Source organism: Stegastes partitus, unplaced genomic scaffold (assembly GCF_000690725.1).
Source record: "Stegastes partitus isolate 25-593 unplaced genomic scaffold, Stegastes_partitus-1.0.2 Scaffold838, whole genome shotgun sequence".
NCBI lineage: Eukaryota > Metazoa > Chordata > Actinopteri > Pomacentridae > Stegastes > Stegastes partitus.
Genome location: NW_007578569.1, coordinates 89,311 through 106,933, shown reverse-complemented (window position 1 = coordinate 106,933; position 17,623 = coordinate 89,311). Strand labels below are relative to the sequence as shown.

The window sequence follows — 17,623 nt, the reverse complement described above, 5'->3', positions numbered from 1 at the left end:
GGCTGTGTTCATGTATGGTGGAACACAAAAGCATATACTGCACACTGCTGGTAGCCAGTCAGCTCACAAGCAGCCCATCAATGTTACTATCTGAAATTTTACTCCTGTACAATATTCACTATGGAGTAAACTCCTGAGAGGACCGAAGGAGTGACTAAGAGAGAGCAGTTCAGACACGGCACAGAATTGTTGAATAAAAGTCAGTTTTCCCTGATCAAGGCCACAAGACAGAAAGCCCTGCTCACATACTGTAGTTCAATTGTTCTGTGTTGCTGATTTTCCCCAAGAAATGGGAAAAAAACAAAAAAAAAACTAAACTAAATAAAACTGATGACATGATGGAAATAAAAGCACTTGGTCACATGGTGAAGATGCACACCATGTCTTCCCTCCAAGGCAAACCAGCTGTTGTTCATCTGAAATGTGTCTACAGGACAAGACACCGTCATTTATGACATTGTTTTTCTACTGGAGGGAGAAACAGACAAGAACAAGCCAGAGCAAACATCGGCACAATGAGCTGGTTAGATAAAAAGCTGCAGGCGACGGGTGGAACAACAAGACATACATCACGTCCTCAGTGCTGCCCTGTTGCATGGACAACCAGTGGAGCCATTCCTCCCAGTGGGGCTTAGTAAAGGTAACCCACCACATCAGCTCTCAGAAAGGTTAACTGAAGTCAGACTTTTGGTTGCTGAAGCTTCAGCTTAAACCTAATTGTTTGGCATTATCTTCATTTATTTATAAGTTTGTCTTAAAATATGATCAGACCAGACAGACATTTATTTGTCCCCATGGGGGAACCGGTTTCCCGTCCATATTTCAAAATTTGATGGCTTGTGGAGGAAAAGACAGTTTGGATCTGTTTTTATTTTTAACGGAGGAGGGCAATAACGCCTTGTACATGGCAACAGTTTAAAGAAGGGGGCAAGTGGACGCCTCTGGTCAGCCACGATCCTGTCGGCCCTGTTCACAACCCGGTCTTTGTAAATACACTCTGGCCGGTGTGCTTCCCAACAGTTTGCTGGCTGTTGTTACCGTCTTTCTTATAGACTTTTTCTGTGCTTCAGAAGCATTTCCAAACCAACAAATAATGCAAAATGTCAAGACACTTTCAATAAAAGCACAGTCAAACTATCCATCCATTATCTCTGCCCGCTTCATGACATCAACAAGAGCTTCCTACAGACAGGGAGTCCAATCAATGAAACAACATTGCAGATGTGGGTTAGAGCCACTTTGATCTGTAAAATACACTACATATAAATATATTGACTTTACACGAAATATCCATAAATAGAGATGATTAACTTCTGTGGCTGTGACTCCAAAATTAGAGCATGTTTACTAACTGACTTAATATAATAAAAGGCCTAAAGTAACCACAGGATTTGAATCTGGTCCTTATAAACACCATCCAAAGGTGAAGTATGGTGGCGGCAGCATCATGACTTGCTTTGCTGCCTCTGAGCCTGGACAGCTCCACATCAACGTATTTCACAGTCAATGTCAGACGGCTGTCATAGACTGATACTTAGCAGTAAAATGACTCTTAACCCTGTTCAGGACTTTCATGGTACATATGTCGAGGGTCTCTGGAGGTCCACTGGACCCCAAGAAAGAATATATGTAAAATACTTGTTGGTAGTCGTTACAGACTTTTACGCTACGTTAAATACATTTTCTGATAAGTTCATGTATTTTTGGTTCCAAATGCACGACAAATGTCCCTCTTTTTATATTTAAAAAAACTAATCTTCAAAAATAAAAAAACAATAACTCTCACCTAAACCAAATGGTCTGGGGTCCAAAAGAGCCCAAAAGTCCTGAACAGGGTTAATATGAAAGCCAGTGTCACGAGCCTAAAGAAACTGTGTTTGTCTGAAGATCAGATCACAAACTATGACGGCTAACCCAGAACTCTAGAGGATTCTAAAAGGTTTACTTTATGTCAGTTAACCCGTGTTAACCAGTGCTAAGCAGTGCTAACCAGTGTTGCTAGCTCCGCGGTACAAGACGTGAAGGATTTCTTTGTTCCTGCTGTCTCGTCTGACAGACTGCATGCCACAACACAGTGCATTAGATAATACTGTATTGGCTTCTTTATATTGACCTTTAATTAAAAGTCAGTTTGGTTCTTCTTTAATCTGATGGACAGGAAGCATTCTGATTGATTTCATATTTACTATAGAATGGATCAATACAACCCTGGCTGTCTATACGAAGAACTCATCTGGGACTGACTGGAATCTACTTACGCACAAGTGTGGAGGCTTTACTTTATTCCTCACAGTGGCAGCAGCATTATCCAGGGTGTATGTTTTATGTGTAATGCATAAATCAGATTTAAAGACACGTGTATTGAGATAGAACCTTTTTCCTGAGTCTATATTCCCCCTTTCCTCCACCTCAGTGATCCATAAATTTACCAGAGTTGGATTAATGTGATTTAATCAACAATTTCTTTTCTATTTATGCATCACCACAACTACATCAATCTATTAATCCTGTCTCGTTGCTAAATGGCTTCTCAGTCCCTTTGTTTATTCATTGAAATGTGTCATTAATCCTGCAGCGGGTTTACTGTGTTTCATCAATCAGGCAGATGAATCGAGCTGTGACGAGGGCGATGTTCATTCAGACACTTCTCTGGAGAATTGACTGAACCATGTAGAGGAAGTGTCGTGCTGGCCGATCTCTTCAAATTCACACCAACAACCAAAACAGTACATTCTGTAAAAGTGTGACTGGCAGCGTTCAGGCGTTCACACAGTGTTCAACAGCAGGAGCCACATCCACACCCACAGCTGTAGGAAGCACCACGGTGGGAAAAGTGCAGCCTCTGCTTGTTGTGTTTCAGAGAACAACATCCTTCCAACATGTTCCTGCTGCATAAAAGCAGCGTTCTGAGCAGGTTCTGGGTGTAGGGCTCTCTGAGAATACTCTTTGTGCTTCTGTGGCACCGCTTGATGGAAATTTCCTCTGTGGAGGGAAACCATGAAACACTGCGTCTGTGTGGCTGCAGTGATGTAAACAGAAGCAGAACTGCTACCTTAAATGGACTTTTTTCAGTTAGTAATTTATACGTACAGTGGCTTTATTATTCCATCAACTGATTAAAAGTCTGTGTGACGGCGTGAAAAGTGAAATATCTGAGGTGTCTACTTCATTCTGCTCTTGTTGATGCAATCGCAGCACATTTCAATTAAATTAAGTAGCGGAATCAAAAGCTAAAGCTGCACCAATCAATATTTTTACATTACCAATAGATCAGGTGACGATGAGTAATGTGAAATACGTCGCTCATTCTAGTCAGCACACTAAAAATCATTCCCCAACTCTGCAGTTTCTCTCAGTTTTATTGAACGTTTCAGCGTCTTTCAGACACAGCTGTTTTGGTTGACTCTCACAGCTCTCATCACTGCTGTTTCTGTTGACAAAGACTAAAAACAGAAACATGACTCCAAATTTAATTTTCTAGGGCTTACTGTCTGCTACATCTGTAAATATACAACACTTTGCTAACACGTTTGCATCCAACATTCAACTGTAGGGTGACGATATCGTAACTTGAAAGACAAAAAATTAAGAAGCATCTTTGCTCAGAACTGCTGCGGCTAAAACTTAACTAATGGTCAAACAAAATTCAAGACATTAAAAAGAATTTATGTTTAATACATTTCTCCAATTCTTCCATCATAAAAAAAGAAAAAAACAAAACAAAACAAAACAACTAAAGTCAAAAAATAAAGTCGTCGTATCTCCTGATAGCTTCAGATGTACGTCGCTTTGGATAAAAGCGTCCGCTAAATGAAATGAAAAAGAATTGTAGAATTGTAGTTTGAGTATATCTGATTCCTCTGCAGCTGAGACATTATTCACAGGAAGCTGTAATATAGTTATTTCAATAAAAAGCTGGCACACAACTTTATGTGTTACAGGGAGATGGTTTGGCCAAGCTGCATGTTAAAAGTTACCTCCCCAGTATCAGCACTGCACACATCATGTTGTTATCAGCGTCTAGGACTGTCATTAAAGATTCTATTCATCAACCTAACGACTATTTTACTGTTTCATTGGCCACAAAAAATCTAACTGACCGTTTCATTTAAGCTCATTTTATAGTTGAAGTTACAAGCTCCATGCCACTGAAACTCTGCAGTGCACAAGCCACCTCTTTGTTTTGTGATATTTTGGAGGACTTCCGTCACAGCTTTGGGTCTTTGGAAAATTTGAACCGAGTTGGACTCTGCAGCTGCCATTGTGTTAAGGTGCAGCGCTGCTGACCAATGACTGGCGCCAAAACGACCGCCGTTATGACACAACCAGTAGATCGTGATAGAAAACATATGCAACAAAGAAAAATGTAGTAAAAAAATGCATCAGTTTAGAATATAAATGTTGATGCATTTACAGCATGTTTTGCTCCACGTACATGAAGATGATTTTGGAAACTAAAGTATGACATCACAACTTGTTCTGTGAACGCTTTATCTTTTTTAACAACACAAAAACTCGACTGTCTTTGACGCCCAGGTGGGGAAAGTAAAGACCAGCAGTGCACCGACAGACATGAAACAACACCTCTCCTTCTGTACTTCCTCCCTTATTGCGTTTCTCTCCTCACATAACAACACCCCCTCTGGAGCTTCTTTCATTGCAGGTCTCCTCGTCTCAGCTTCTATGTGTTCACCTATTATGAACTGTGCACAGAGCCCTCCTCCATTTCCTCTGCAGCTTCTGTTTGTGTGAGGAGTCTCTCGCAGCATACAGTTGTGGAGTGACGTGTATTTTCCAGCATCCACAGTGCATTCTGGGACAATAAATCAGATTCATTCATCAGTGCAGTCAGCGTTTTCCCAAAAACGTGCATGTCGACTTACAGAGAATGTCTCTAAATCATGAAATTGGTCACACACATATGCATAAAATCAAACAGATTATAAAATGTTGGTGGTCCATCAGCAGACTGTGTTGTGCTGCGAAGCAGAACTTCAGCTCCCACCACGTCTGGATTTGAGACGGGCAAACATCATCATCATCAGTGGCTGATTCGCCCTCTGATGTTTATTTCTCAGGTGCAGCATACATTTAAAATGCTCTTTTGCATCAAACACACCAGATGCTGCCACTTTGAGTTCCCACACAGACTGCAGTGTGTGTATTTTTGTTGTATTGCTGGTTCGCTGATGCAGGTGAACATCGCTTTGTGTTTATCGAGTCTCTAATAAAGTGGTAACATCTGATGGCTTTGGGTGACGTTAATACGAAAATAAGAACTCTTCGTAACTCCCAAAAATGACATCCCTGCACCACTAGACTGCATTGTCACTTCTGATTTAAGGAACAGATAACTCTGTTATTGTAGATTTTCAGAAAATGTGTTGTCTTGTTGTTTGCTTGAGGTAACATCAGTCAGACTGAAGCTGAGTGGATCTGACTCAGGAGAAATGACAAAAATAGAGATAAGTGAAGTTTGATGGATGTGGTCTCAGGTTTTCTGAAGGTTTGTGAACATGGAGTTATCTGTTTTGCAAATGAACTCTTCATATTTTCTGCTGGATTGCAGATGTTGTAGATAAATCCTAAATCATTTCAAATCAACATATCTTTGACTGTCACTCCTTTGAAGCCAACCAGTCGTATACGACATGGAGCAGGACTCTTCAACCACAGGAACTGGAGCAGAGGGTCGTATTTTAACCTAAACTATGAGCTTTTCCTGAAGTGAAACACATCATTCTGGAGCCCAAACAGTCGGGGTTCTGACACCTGGTACCGTTAGCCATTACACTGAAATATATATCATCTTTAGTCAGCAGATTTTTAAAAAATGCAGTTTTGTTTTTGCTTTGAGCCTAGTCTAATCCAATCAGCATTCACTCAGTAACATTTTGTTAGCAAATTGCTACAAGACGCTCAGTCCTATCAACAGCAATACCAAAGATGTTGGCGGTACGTCTACAGCCACTGATCATGTCATTTCATTTCTTTATTCTTAATTCTTATTCTTAATTCTTTATTTTTATTTTTAGCATTGTTTTCTTGTTGTTTCTTGTCCAATTTTCAAAAGACTGTAGATAACTTTGGCCTACAAACCTTTATTCTTTAAATGAAAACATTAGCTAACATCACTAGCAGAAGGTGCTAACTAGCCTGAGGCTACACGTGGAGTCATCGCTCCTGTTTTTTAAAGCACTGGTCAGTTTTGAGAGTTTGTGATACACATAACGTCTTCTTTCAGATTAGTGGAAAGAAAACATCCACAAAATACACATAGGTGTTTATTTTATTACACTTTGTCTAGAAATCTCGCCTTAGTCTCATTTACACACAACAAACGTTTAAGTTTTACTTCTGGCTCAATTCTGAAGGTTTTCCACCGATTTTTGTTCACAGATCATTTATAGGTTGGCTGTATTATTCCCAAAAGCATGCAAAAATAGTTGTTTTTTTCTGGCTGCTGGAGGTATTTTGTGATTTATGAAGTGATAAAAAGAGATCTAAACTCCACTCTGTTATGTTCAGTCTCTAATATGTCAACAAAATGAAGCTGGTTTTATCTGATGTTCAGATTACTGTTCAGGAAATAATGAAAATTAGAGCTTTTCTAGATGGATCATGGGATGCAGGTGGATCAGTGTTTAGCACCGTTAGCGCCTCACAGCTAGAAGGTTGCCGGTTGGCGTCTCGGTGAGGACACCCGGGATCTTCCTGCGTGGAGTCTCCATGTTCTCCCCGTGCAGCGTGGGTTCTCTCCGGGTTCTCCAGCTTCCTCCCACAGTCCAGAAACATGCTGAGGTTAATTGGTGATTGTAAATTGTCCGTAGGTGTGAATGTGAGTGTGCTTGGTTGTCTGTCTCTAAGTGTAGCCCTGTGATAGACTGGTTACCTGTCCAGGTGAACCTGCCTTCACCCTGAGTCAGCTGGGATAGGCTCCGCCCCCCATAGTGAGGATGAAGGTGTAGAGATGATGGATGGATGGATCACAACTCATTCGCATAGTTAAACTAAAATGTCAGAAAACCTGCAGCACAAAACAGTTGTCTAGTTGCAAGTAATCAACTGTTGAGGTTTTCTGGTGATGTCAGTTTAAAAAAATGATCCTGTTGACCTGTAGTGTCCCTCCACAGGTCTCATTATGTCACAGACAAGAAGTTGAATATCTTCACCATAGTCTTTGTTGCATCATCACCTTCTACATCTTCTGTTGTCTCAACAAATTGATCACATTAAAGCATGGTGATGTTTCATAGGGGAGAAATGTAATGGACACGCATCTCTTACACACAGAGTAAAACAATCATCTGATGTTTTTCCTTCATGTCAGGCAGAAGGAACGATGCCATCCAGAGGCGTAGAAATCATATCACTGTTTCTGAATGTACTTTTATAGTAGGTGGACTCAAATGGACTCGTCATGTGCTGGAAATAAGCCTTTTAACAAAGCCAGCTTCCTACAGAATGCCCTGCGCTACAATTACACATCGGGGCTTTTAATTCCTATCTTCATCTCCATCACTCCTCCTTCCTCCCTGTATTATTCATCCAGTATGGCTCCTGTCATGCTTTCTCTCGCTCTCGCTCTCTCTCAATGACATCCTGGACCATATGAATGAACAAACACAAGGAGCTGTGGTTCCCTCAAGGACAAACGCAGCCACTTAGAGCACTTCAGTAACCCAACAGTGGCCAACAAAATGATTCAGGAGATCGTCTGATAGCAGCAACGCAATGAATCACAGCCGTCTGTGAGCATGCACAGGCATGTTTGCTGTAATCTGCAATATTTATCACATTTTCTTCACGTTGTATTTTTCATGTGTGTGTGTCCTACCGTCTTGGGGCAGTGGACGTATCGTGCCAGGCTGATAATCAGGTCGTGTGTGATGGGATCAACGAGGTTCCTGAAGCTGGCGTAGCGGTACAACACGTCATCCAGAGATGTTGACTCCATGCCCAGGTCCTACACAGATTAAATAAGACCATCACTTATGTAATTGCACATATGGTACATACAGTATAGGGGCAATATCAGTCTATATATAAAACACACTCCATGCACAGGAGGAGCTAAAACAGCAACAACATTAAAATGAAAGAGAGAACGACAAAACAAACGCAAGGAACATCAATAATTTAATGGTTAAATACAACACTGGTATATTACAGATTGTTTTTCCATTATCCATCCATCATCTCTACACCTTCATCCTCACCAGGGTCATGGGGGGCTGGAGTCTATCCCAGCTGACTCAGGGTGAAGGCAGGTTCACCTGGACAGGTAACCAGTCTATCACAGGGCTACACTTAGAGACAGACAACCAAGCACACTCACATTCACACCTACAGACAATAGCTAGCCAGCTGTGCCACCTGCAGCCCTTTTTCCATTATAAGCAAACACAAAAGCTACGAATTAATTCATGCACATCTCTTGTTTGCGAGGCCTGTAAGTGAAAGGCCTTTACATCTTACATGCTGCTTTGTAAACTTGCTGACTCCCCTAAAGCATTAAATTAAAGCCTGTTGCGCTGCTTCCTGCCGTCTGACTGTCGGATTGCTGGTGAGGGAAAATGAAAATTTGTCACATCTCAGCTCCATCAAAGCCGCTGAAGCATAAACCTGTTGCCGGAGCTTCACGCATGAACAGCAGCCGTGTTATATCTTAGAAAGTCAACATGAATGACAAGTTTACGTGGAAGTACACAGGAGAGGATTAGAGCGGAGCAGCTAAAGGTATTCTGAGGGATGTGACAAAGCAGCTGTCACTGATTTTAATATTTGGTCTGCAGCACTGCGCTGTCTGCTTCCAGGCACTCTGAGGCCACTTCATTAGGTACCCTTGTTTAAGTGCTCATTCAAGCAAAGTCATAATCAGCCAGTAAGATATGATGTAGTTTATTGTTCCCAAAGGGAAATTTGCCTGGGACATAGTGTTTTAACAGCTCAGTACAAGTCACAAGTCACTGCATCAGCCATATGCATGTAAACCAATGTATGAAAACACTGCTAAGTAAAAACATGCATACACATTCGTAAAAACCTGGAATACATACATACTGCACTTTAAAGAGCACCACACTGCACCCTGTGTGAAACAGATAATCAATGAGCAGGCAGCCAGAGGTCAGCCTTGTGCATCAGATGAGCGGCTACGACACATGAAAGGCTTCAGCCGAGCTGTTCTGTGTTAAGCAGTGTGATAGAAGTGGAAGCAGAAGACGGTTTAGAACGATTGCTCTCGTGTTTGCAGGCTCTCTAACGTGTTTGTGACGTTTGTAATCACACGGCAGAAACATGGCATGCAGCCATGATCGAGAGGATCTGCTGAAGTTCAAACAAAGCATCAGATTAGAGTGGAAAAGAGATTTAAACCACTTTGAATGTGACATGCTTGTTGGTGCCAAGAAGGGCAGGAAGGGTTTGAGTCTTTCAGAAGCTGCTCCTCTACTGAGGATTCCACGCACATCCGTTCACAGGGTTTATACAGACAAAGCCTCCAGTGAGCACCAGGTCTCTGGGCAAAGTGGTTTGTTGAAGGTAAACATCAGAAAAAAAGAGGAAAATGGATCAAAAATGAACAGTGACTGAAACAACCACTCCTATCAACCAAGGGATGCTGACCTCTACATGCACACCATTTTGATTCCACGTACAGACGGACGACTGCAGCAGACGACCACAACGAGTGAAAGCTACGAACAGGAAACTGAATCTACAGCAAGCACAAGCTCAGAAGATGTGAAAAACAAAGCCTGGTCTGATGAGTCTCGATTTCTGCTGCAACTTTTATGCTGTGTTCACACCAGACGCGAGTAAAATCATTCGCGTGAATGATTTACATGTAAAGTCAATGTGAAGACACCTTTAGACGCGAGTAAACGTCCCGCGGCGCGACTCACGCGATAGACGCGAATTGAGCGAGTTTGACGCGTGTTATGCGCGTCCAGAGAGAAAGTTGAAAAATCTGAACTTTTGCGATCTGACGCACCGCGATGGCCAATCAGCCAATCAGCGTTGAGATTCTCTGGTGACGTCAACAACATGATTCATTCATTTTTTGCAGCTACACTGATTACTGATTTATTTACTCACCCCAGGAGAAAGGCTGTTACATCACTGGCCAGGGCAGATCTCAGAGCTCAGCAGACGGGCTGTCTCTCTCCTCCAGTCCACACACCAGAATGCTGCTCTTCAACTTAGCCAGCTTAGCCGAGCTGCTAGCTATCGCAATGCTAGCAGGATAAACCTCCGCTGGCTCCTCGTCACTGTGGTCAGCGTCCTCCTGCTGGCGGCCGCTCGTCCCGTGTTGTTGTATGTGGTGATGAAAAAACATGACTCTATCTCAGCGAGCGTGTAGTTAATGTCATGGAGGGATGTCCTGGTACCGATCCTCTCCAACAGGTAGTCAAACTGGGTCCGGATCAGCCGAAAACAGCGCTGGAAGCGGCCGTCATCCAGGCGCAGCTCCTGGAGAAGGTGGAGAAACTCCCCGAGCTGTGTGCGTCTCTGGGGGGTCCCATGGATCCGGCGTCTGGATCGCGTCAGTCGCGCCAATGACTTGAATTCAGACACAAATCTTGACGTGCGATTGACGCGATTTATACGCGCAAATGAAGCGAGTAAAGTCAGTGCACACACGCGTCCAAAGACACACGTAACCCGTGAACAGCACGATGAATTCCCGTCTGGTGTGAACACAGCATTGGACGTTAGGGTCAGAATTTGGTGCCCAACACCAGGAAAGCATGAGTCCATGTTGACTTGCTGGTTGTGGTGTAATGACACAGGAACTGTTGTGACACACTGTGGGGCCGTCAATAGTGTCTGAGCATCATTTAAACACAACTACCTGAATATTGCTGCCGACCGTTGTTACCCTTTTATGACCACAGTGTACCATCCAACTGTTAGCAGGATAACGCATCATGTCTAGGGGGACCAAACGTCCTGTTTTCACGTCCTGTCATGGCCGTCCTGGTTGTTTTTTATAAAGTAATGAAAATGTCCTGGTCCTGTCCTGGAGGAGGCAAACTAAATGTAATTAAATGTACTGAAATTATAAGGCGTCTTTGAGTACACCTCGAGTATCATGTGAGTATTTCATTGCTGCGCCGAGTGTCCTGGTTCATCAAAATATAGTCACCCTAACCTGTCACAAACCTCATATCTCAGAACGGTGTCGCAACAACGACAAGGACGTCACTGTACTGAAATCACCTCCACAGTCACCAGACCTCAGCCTGATGGAGCACCAGTGGATGATGGTGGAGAGTCTCCATCATGAAGCTGCTGCCCACACATCTACAGCAACTCTGTGACGCGGTCATGTCAGCACAGACCAAAACCTCAGAGGAGTGTTCTTAAATCTATACTATGAAGAACTAGGACAAATCTGAAGGTAAAAGGGAGTCCAGCGTGGTACCAGCCATGCGTACCTATAGTACAGCTGAGCAATACAGCTGCTGACCATTTCTTTGCATTAAAATAACAGTCAACATCATTTATTTAGATTATCCATCATGCTCCATTATAGGCCTCCCAAAGTCTGGATTTGTTTGGGAACTGGATTAAAAGTCTGAAGCCCCCTGAAAGCTGCATGTTCCTAACATGAGAGAGCTCAGGCTTTAAAAATGAAATGCTTTTCCTGATCCCAGACTCTAACCAGCAGTGGGACAAAATGTAAAGTTGGGCCTGAGTGTGGGAGTAAAGTAAAGGTCAGGGCCTCCCTTAGCAGCACGACTCTGCTCATCTTGTGGCAATCTGCCAATTAGATGATGAGAAAATATGACATTTTGACTTTGTTCATGCAGTGTACAAAATGGATGGGTTAATGCATCGGGGGGCATGAATGTATGAATGTGTACAGTCTGGGCAATCTGCCCGTTAGATATTGACAGAAACAGAATGTATGTGCTGCTTGATACTGGCCCTACAGATAAAGCTGGAGTCTCCATAGTTACCAGTGTTTACCTCCTGGGGACCATGAGCGAGATCAGACCTGTGTACAGATTGTATGCATGTGTATTTTCAGTCCTGGGGCCTCATTTATCATCAGTGCGTAGAAAAGCTTCTAAATTCTGTCGCACAAATGAAATGTAGTGTGTGTGTAAGTACAAAAACATCTGTATTTATCAACCGTGCGTACGGGGCTCGTATGTACATCAGTGGTGATAAATCCTACTTGTTCTTAACCTCCGAGCTCGAGCACGTTGCCTTCAGGAACGCCTCCACATCACCATATAGGGCAACAACACGCCTCTTTATAAGCAAGTGAAGGTTTATTTTCCTCACCTGTCGTTCTTGCATCACATATGTGACCTGTGTTTACATTCGGAAACAGCGTGGACGCCCTCAGACCTGTGTTGGCGTTGTCTCTGGTCCAGGCCCAGATACTGCTCCAAGTACAAGACCACAGGCGAAGGTCCACTTTAAGGACGAGCTCAAGAAACGGAAGCTTACTCTGATTGGACAGGATTTGGGGAACTAAAGGTTCTGCATGCTTATGAATGTGCTTAACAACACACTTATGGTGTGGATGAATTTGTTTTCTAAAACGAGGTGGTGTGTAGGGGGAAGGATATTCAGTTGTATAAAAACCCTGCTACCTGTGGACAAGGCCTCAGTGTTGCATCCATCCATCATCTCTACACCTTCATCCTCACCAGGGTCATGGGGGGCGGAGTCTATCCCAGCTGACTCAGGGTGAAGGCAGGTTCACCTGGACAGGTAACCAGTCTATCACAGGGCTACACTTAGAGACAGACAACCAAGCACACTCACATTCACACCTACGGACAATTTACAATCACCAATTAACCTCAGCATGTTTCTGGACTGTGGGAGGAAGCCGGAGAACCCGGAGAGAACCCACGCTGCACGGGGAGAACATGGAGACTCCACGCAGAAAGATCCCGGGTGTCCTCACCGGGACACCAACCGGCGACCTTCTAGCTGTGAGGCCACGGTGCTAACCACCGAGACACCTGCAGCCCAAGACCAGTTATAATGTTGTTTAATAATCTGTGTTAATTCTTTCTTGAATGATGTCCAACATGAAGAATGATCCACTTTTCAGCTGACAGTTAAAGCTCGGGGAAATGCGTGTTGCTATTTGAATTTGTCACCATCTTGTCTGTCAACTTTGTGGGCAGAGTTTAATTGGGCTGGAGACCACCACTAACCCAAACACACCAGAGCTCACCTCTGGTTCCCTCCAGTATTATATAACTGTTTTGAAATCTGTTTTCAGACAATGTTGTGTTGAGCCTTCTTTTCTTTTACGCTATGAAACAGCCGTAGCATCACACAGCAGCCGGATGAAGGGACTCGGAGTCATTTCCACAGGTGACACAGCAGCAGGAACTCCATCATCTAATGATCTAGCACGGCCTTATTAACCTGAACGCTTTACTAAAAGCAATAAGCTAAGCTCACAGTTTGTACAGTGAAATAACTGGAAACAAACAAAGCTTTCACGCTCAGGATAAATTCAGCAGTTTATTTCCAACAAATGTCCAACTGTACTTTTCTCTGGAGACTCACTCGATTGTTTTTCCCACATATGGAGTAAATCATTGGAGGGAGTTTTCAGTTACGCTTAAATGCAAACATATTTGAAGGTGTGGTATAAATGCAAGTGTTATCTGATCCTTAAAAAATAAAAACAAGGTGATAGACAATCAGCTTCACAATGAAACAGCCGTTCCTCAGCCTGTAAGTGCTGCACATACTGTCATGTATTTCCGTATTTTAATCTCTTTTCTGAAAAAGAGCTGCTGTTACCCTCGACTCTCCACATCCACTGAACACAATGTGTAGTTTTCACTAGAACTACATCCTAGACGTAGCCCCTGTTTCTACTTCCATGATCCTGACCTCTCTGCACAAGCCCTTCCCTGCCTCACAAATCCCAAGCTAGCCCCTGAGTCACCGGTCTATACGGTCCTGCTGAGCAGCAGATTGTTTCATCGGTAACTTCACCACATCCTCTATTTGTCTCATCAACCACCTGAAATTGAGTTTCTGACCAACTATTGACTGAAATCACACTTCCACTGAGCACAGTGCTGTCTGCCTTATCATCACTGTCCAAACTCTGAATATGTACATGTTTTATTATGCCGTTCCTTCAGGGAGTGAATGAGGGAGTGATTTCAGACAGTCCTAACACACACACACACTCACACACACACACACACACACACACACACTCTCTCTCTCTCTCTGTATACACACCATATATAATGGCTTCACTTTATTGGCTGCACCATTATTTCTGCTGCTAAAGCTCGTGGGCTTAAAACACTTTCTGAGAGAATGGGTGTGCGTACGAACATTTCAGTCGGTAGGTAAGTGCATGCACATCGTGCCTGCAAACATATTTTCATGTGTGTTTGGGTGTGTTTTGCAGACACGTTGAAATGACAACAGGACCTAACGGCTGGTGGAGAAGAGAGACAGAGGCTCAGTCTCCTGCAGAAAGCTGTGACTCACTGAGGTTACCATGCTGCCTATTGTTCTGCGTAGGCGGGGCAGCAAATAATGACAGCAGCTTTGACTGAATGACACACACACACACGCACACGCGCACACACACACGCACACACACACGCACACGCACACACACACACACACAAATCAGCTGCTGTATTTTCAGATGACAGTGACATTAATAGCAACACCACAGATGAGAGAAAGCTATGATTAGTTCTAGATGTACTGCATGTTATGCTGCGTGTTGAGGCGGCCAGGATACACACACTCACATTATTTCCTACTGAGACAACACGGCCACGCCAATGAAGTGACTGTGATGTGTTCTTATAAGGATGCAGTGACACTACACGCCCCTTTCTGGCGCCTCTTCAGCCTTTCTAACAAGCAGTGACAGCAGCATGGAAATAATTGGCTTCCTGGCTTTTTCAGTACTTTGACAGTGTTTGGACTACAGATTATGAATCCAGACTACGATCTAATCATCAGCTGCTCTGCAGTGTGCAACTGAGGTAACATGAGGTGATCAGTTGTCTGTTGTCACATAAGTTCATGCTGCCACCGTGTGTTATTCAGGACTCAGGGAGATTTGAGTATTACAAATATTACGACGGCATTTTTTCCACCAGCAGCTACTGGATTCTGCTTAAGGTGGTCTTTGACTTTTTAAAAAGAGTTATACGTCCACAATGGAATGCATGGAATCCACTATTTAACACGGCCATTGTTTAAAATAAGTTTGTTTCTTAACAACTTGGGCGAAGAGACATTTTGAGAAATACACTTATCTGCAATTTTGGCTCAGAGTTAGATGAGAAGCTCAGAAGCTAAACCCAGTTTCCGTTTAGCTTAGCTTTGTATAAAGACAGGAAGGAAGAAAACACACAGCCAGAGCCCGTCCAAAGGGTCACAGTTCCACCCAGCAGTCTAACTTTTTCCATACCTTCTGTTTTTAAACTCAATTTGATTGAATAAGACTGGAATTTAAAAAATGCCAGTGGTCAAATCTGTTTTTCCCTTCAGAGAGCGCTAAGCTAGCATTTTCCACCTGGCTCCAGTCTGTATGCTAAGCCAGCTAGTTAGCTGCCGGTGCTTCTACGTTCTCCCTGGCCATAAAATTGCTTGGCCACAACCTCATGGAAAAGCCATGAATTCTAGTTTTTACTCTTTGATGTGTGAACAGATAAAACAATTTTGAGAGATGCATGTTTTTCAATAGTCACTCTTACATCTATATGTCAAATACGAAGCCAGTAGTCAGTTAGCCTAGCTTAGCATGAAGGCTGGAAGCTGTAAGCCTAGCCTGTTAGCACTTTGAGGCTATATCTGGCTTATTCTTACACAGCTGTGTATAAAAAGTTGGGGTTTTGCCACAGACTTGCCACAGAGTGATGGTGTGTTTTTGCCTGCATGTTTCAGCCAAGTGACCTTCAGTCTTTATGCTAAGCTAACCTGCTACCGCCTCTAGCTTCATGTTTAGCTTACAGACACGAGAGTGGTGTCAACCTGCTCGTCTCAATTTCAGCAAAATATTTTAAAAGTATATTACCATTAATGTCAAACTTGAAGCCCCCTCCGATGAAAACCAAGATTTTTCTTTAGCTTGGCTGTAAGGTGTTTTTACATGCTCAGATCATGAGTGACACACCATGAATGAGCCTTTCCACCTTGAAACTGAATTGCACTGATGACAGTCTCAGATTCAGATTTTTGGGGTTTCATTCGTACGAAACCTAAAGAACCAATCCTGGCAACTTGCAGAGTGGGAGCGTCTATACCAATGTTCTTCTTCAGAATCGGTTTATACAGGTATCGCTACACTACTGCAATATTTCAACTTGCCATTGTGTAGCATGAAGTAGTTTACAGAGCAGAGTCAGAGGGGAGCTGGTGTGCTCAGGCTGCAGTGAGTAGCAGAGAGATGGGTGAAGAAAGAGGCAGGGACTTAGTAGATGTGCATGTCCTAAAGGAGGCAGTGATGTAGAGCTATGTGGGGAAAAAACTTCTAAATATGTAACTTTGATACACAGAAATGAGTTTTTAGGGATCGAGTCAGTAACCATCATGGCACAAAAAACAGGATTTCTGATAAAGTTTCTTGCCTTGAAAAATGTCAGTGGTGCTGAAATCCAAAGCACTACAGATAATGTGGGTGTATGTGGGTGAGTGGCTTTCCTAATATTTTCATCAGGATTTGAGCTGTTACGCAAATACATCAACCCTGAATGGAAATTAATCTTCCAGGTCAGTCTAATCTGAACCCAAACATGGTACGGTTTATGAAGCTAACAATTAGCATATCCACCAGAGGATGCTGAAAAGAAAAAAAAAGAAAAGAAAGAAAAAGAGTGGGACAAATTGAAATAATAGCAAACAAAAGGCTGTTGTTGTTTTTTTTGTAGGGTTTGTATAATTTGTATTCCTCCTCCAGAAGGCAATGCATTATTAAGAGTACCCTCTCATGAAATATACATGACAGGAGCAATATAAAAATGCATAGTCTACCTCCTTGAACTCTGAGGGGACTGTGTGTTGAGTGCGTATAGACACACTGAGAGACTTGTATGTGAAAACAGTGTGGGGTTTTTTCATTAGGAAGCACCACCCACACTAATTAGAGCTGGTCAACATCAAAGCGACGGTCTGAAGTCAGCTGAACGTGAACAAAGACGGAGCTGGAGACAGACATGGCGAACACAGCAGCTCAAGCGGAGGCTCTTTGGTAAATAAAAGGAAATGGAAAACGAGGCAGGAGGACCCATACATGAAGCTGATGTTGACCTGCATTAAGAATCCTGTGCTATCCTTCTCTGATGTGATGAAGGTTTGCTGAAAACTATAACTAGTAATAATGTAATTTTGAAGAAGTTGGAAGAATCGCTCCAGGTCATCCAGTTTAAAGCCCAGACGTAGCTTTTCCATGTATTTAATAGGGATGGACTGATACCTCTTTTTGATTTCCGATACCAATACCGATACTTCAACTTTGAGTATCTGCCGATACCGATACCATCTCTCCTCCTAAACTTCTTTGGAAATTCCTTATTTGCATGGATACATTTGTTTAAGATGCTTTATCAAAAGCCTCATACTATTAAAGCACAGACTTTGCTTTTCTAAGAAA

The 17,623-nt window shown here is 42.9% G+C and overlaps 1 protein-coding gene across 1 annotated transcript in view; it reads right to left on the bottom strand.

Annotated features, from left to right (window-relative positions):
• Positions 1-17,623, bottom strand: part of lrrc75a (leucine rich repeat containing 75A) — a 74,004-nt gene that overhangs the window by 44,867 nt on the left and 11,514 nt on the right. The window contains exon 2 of the mRNA XM_008292846.1: positions 7,838-7,966. Within this exon, the coding sequence (XP_008291068.1) occupies positions 7,838-7,966 (129 nt within the window). The remainder of the gene's footprint in view (positions 1-7,837; positions 7,967-17,623) is intronic.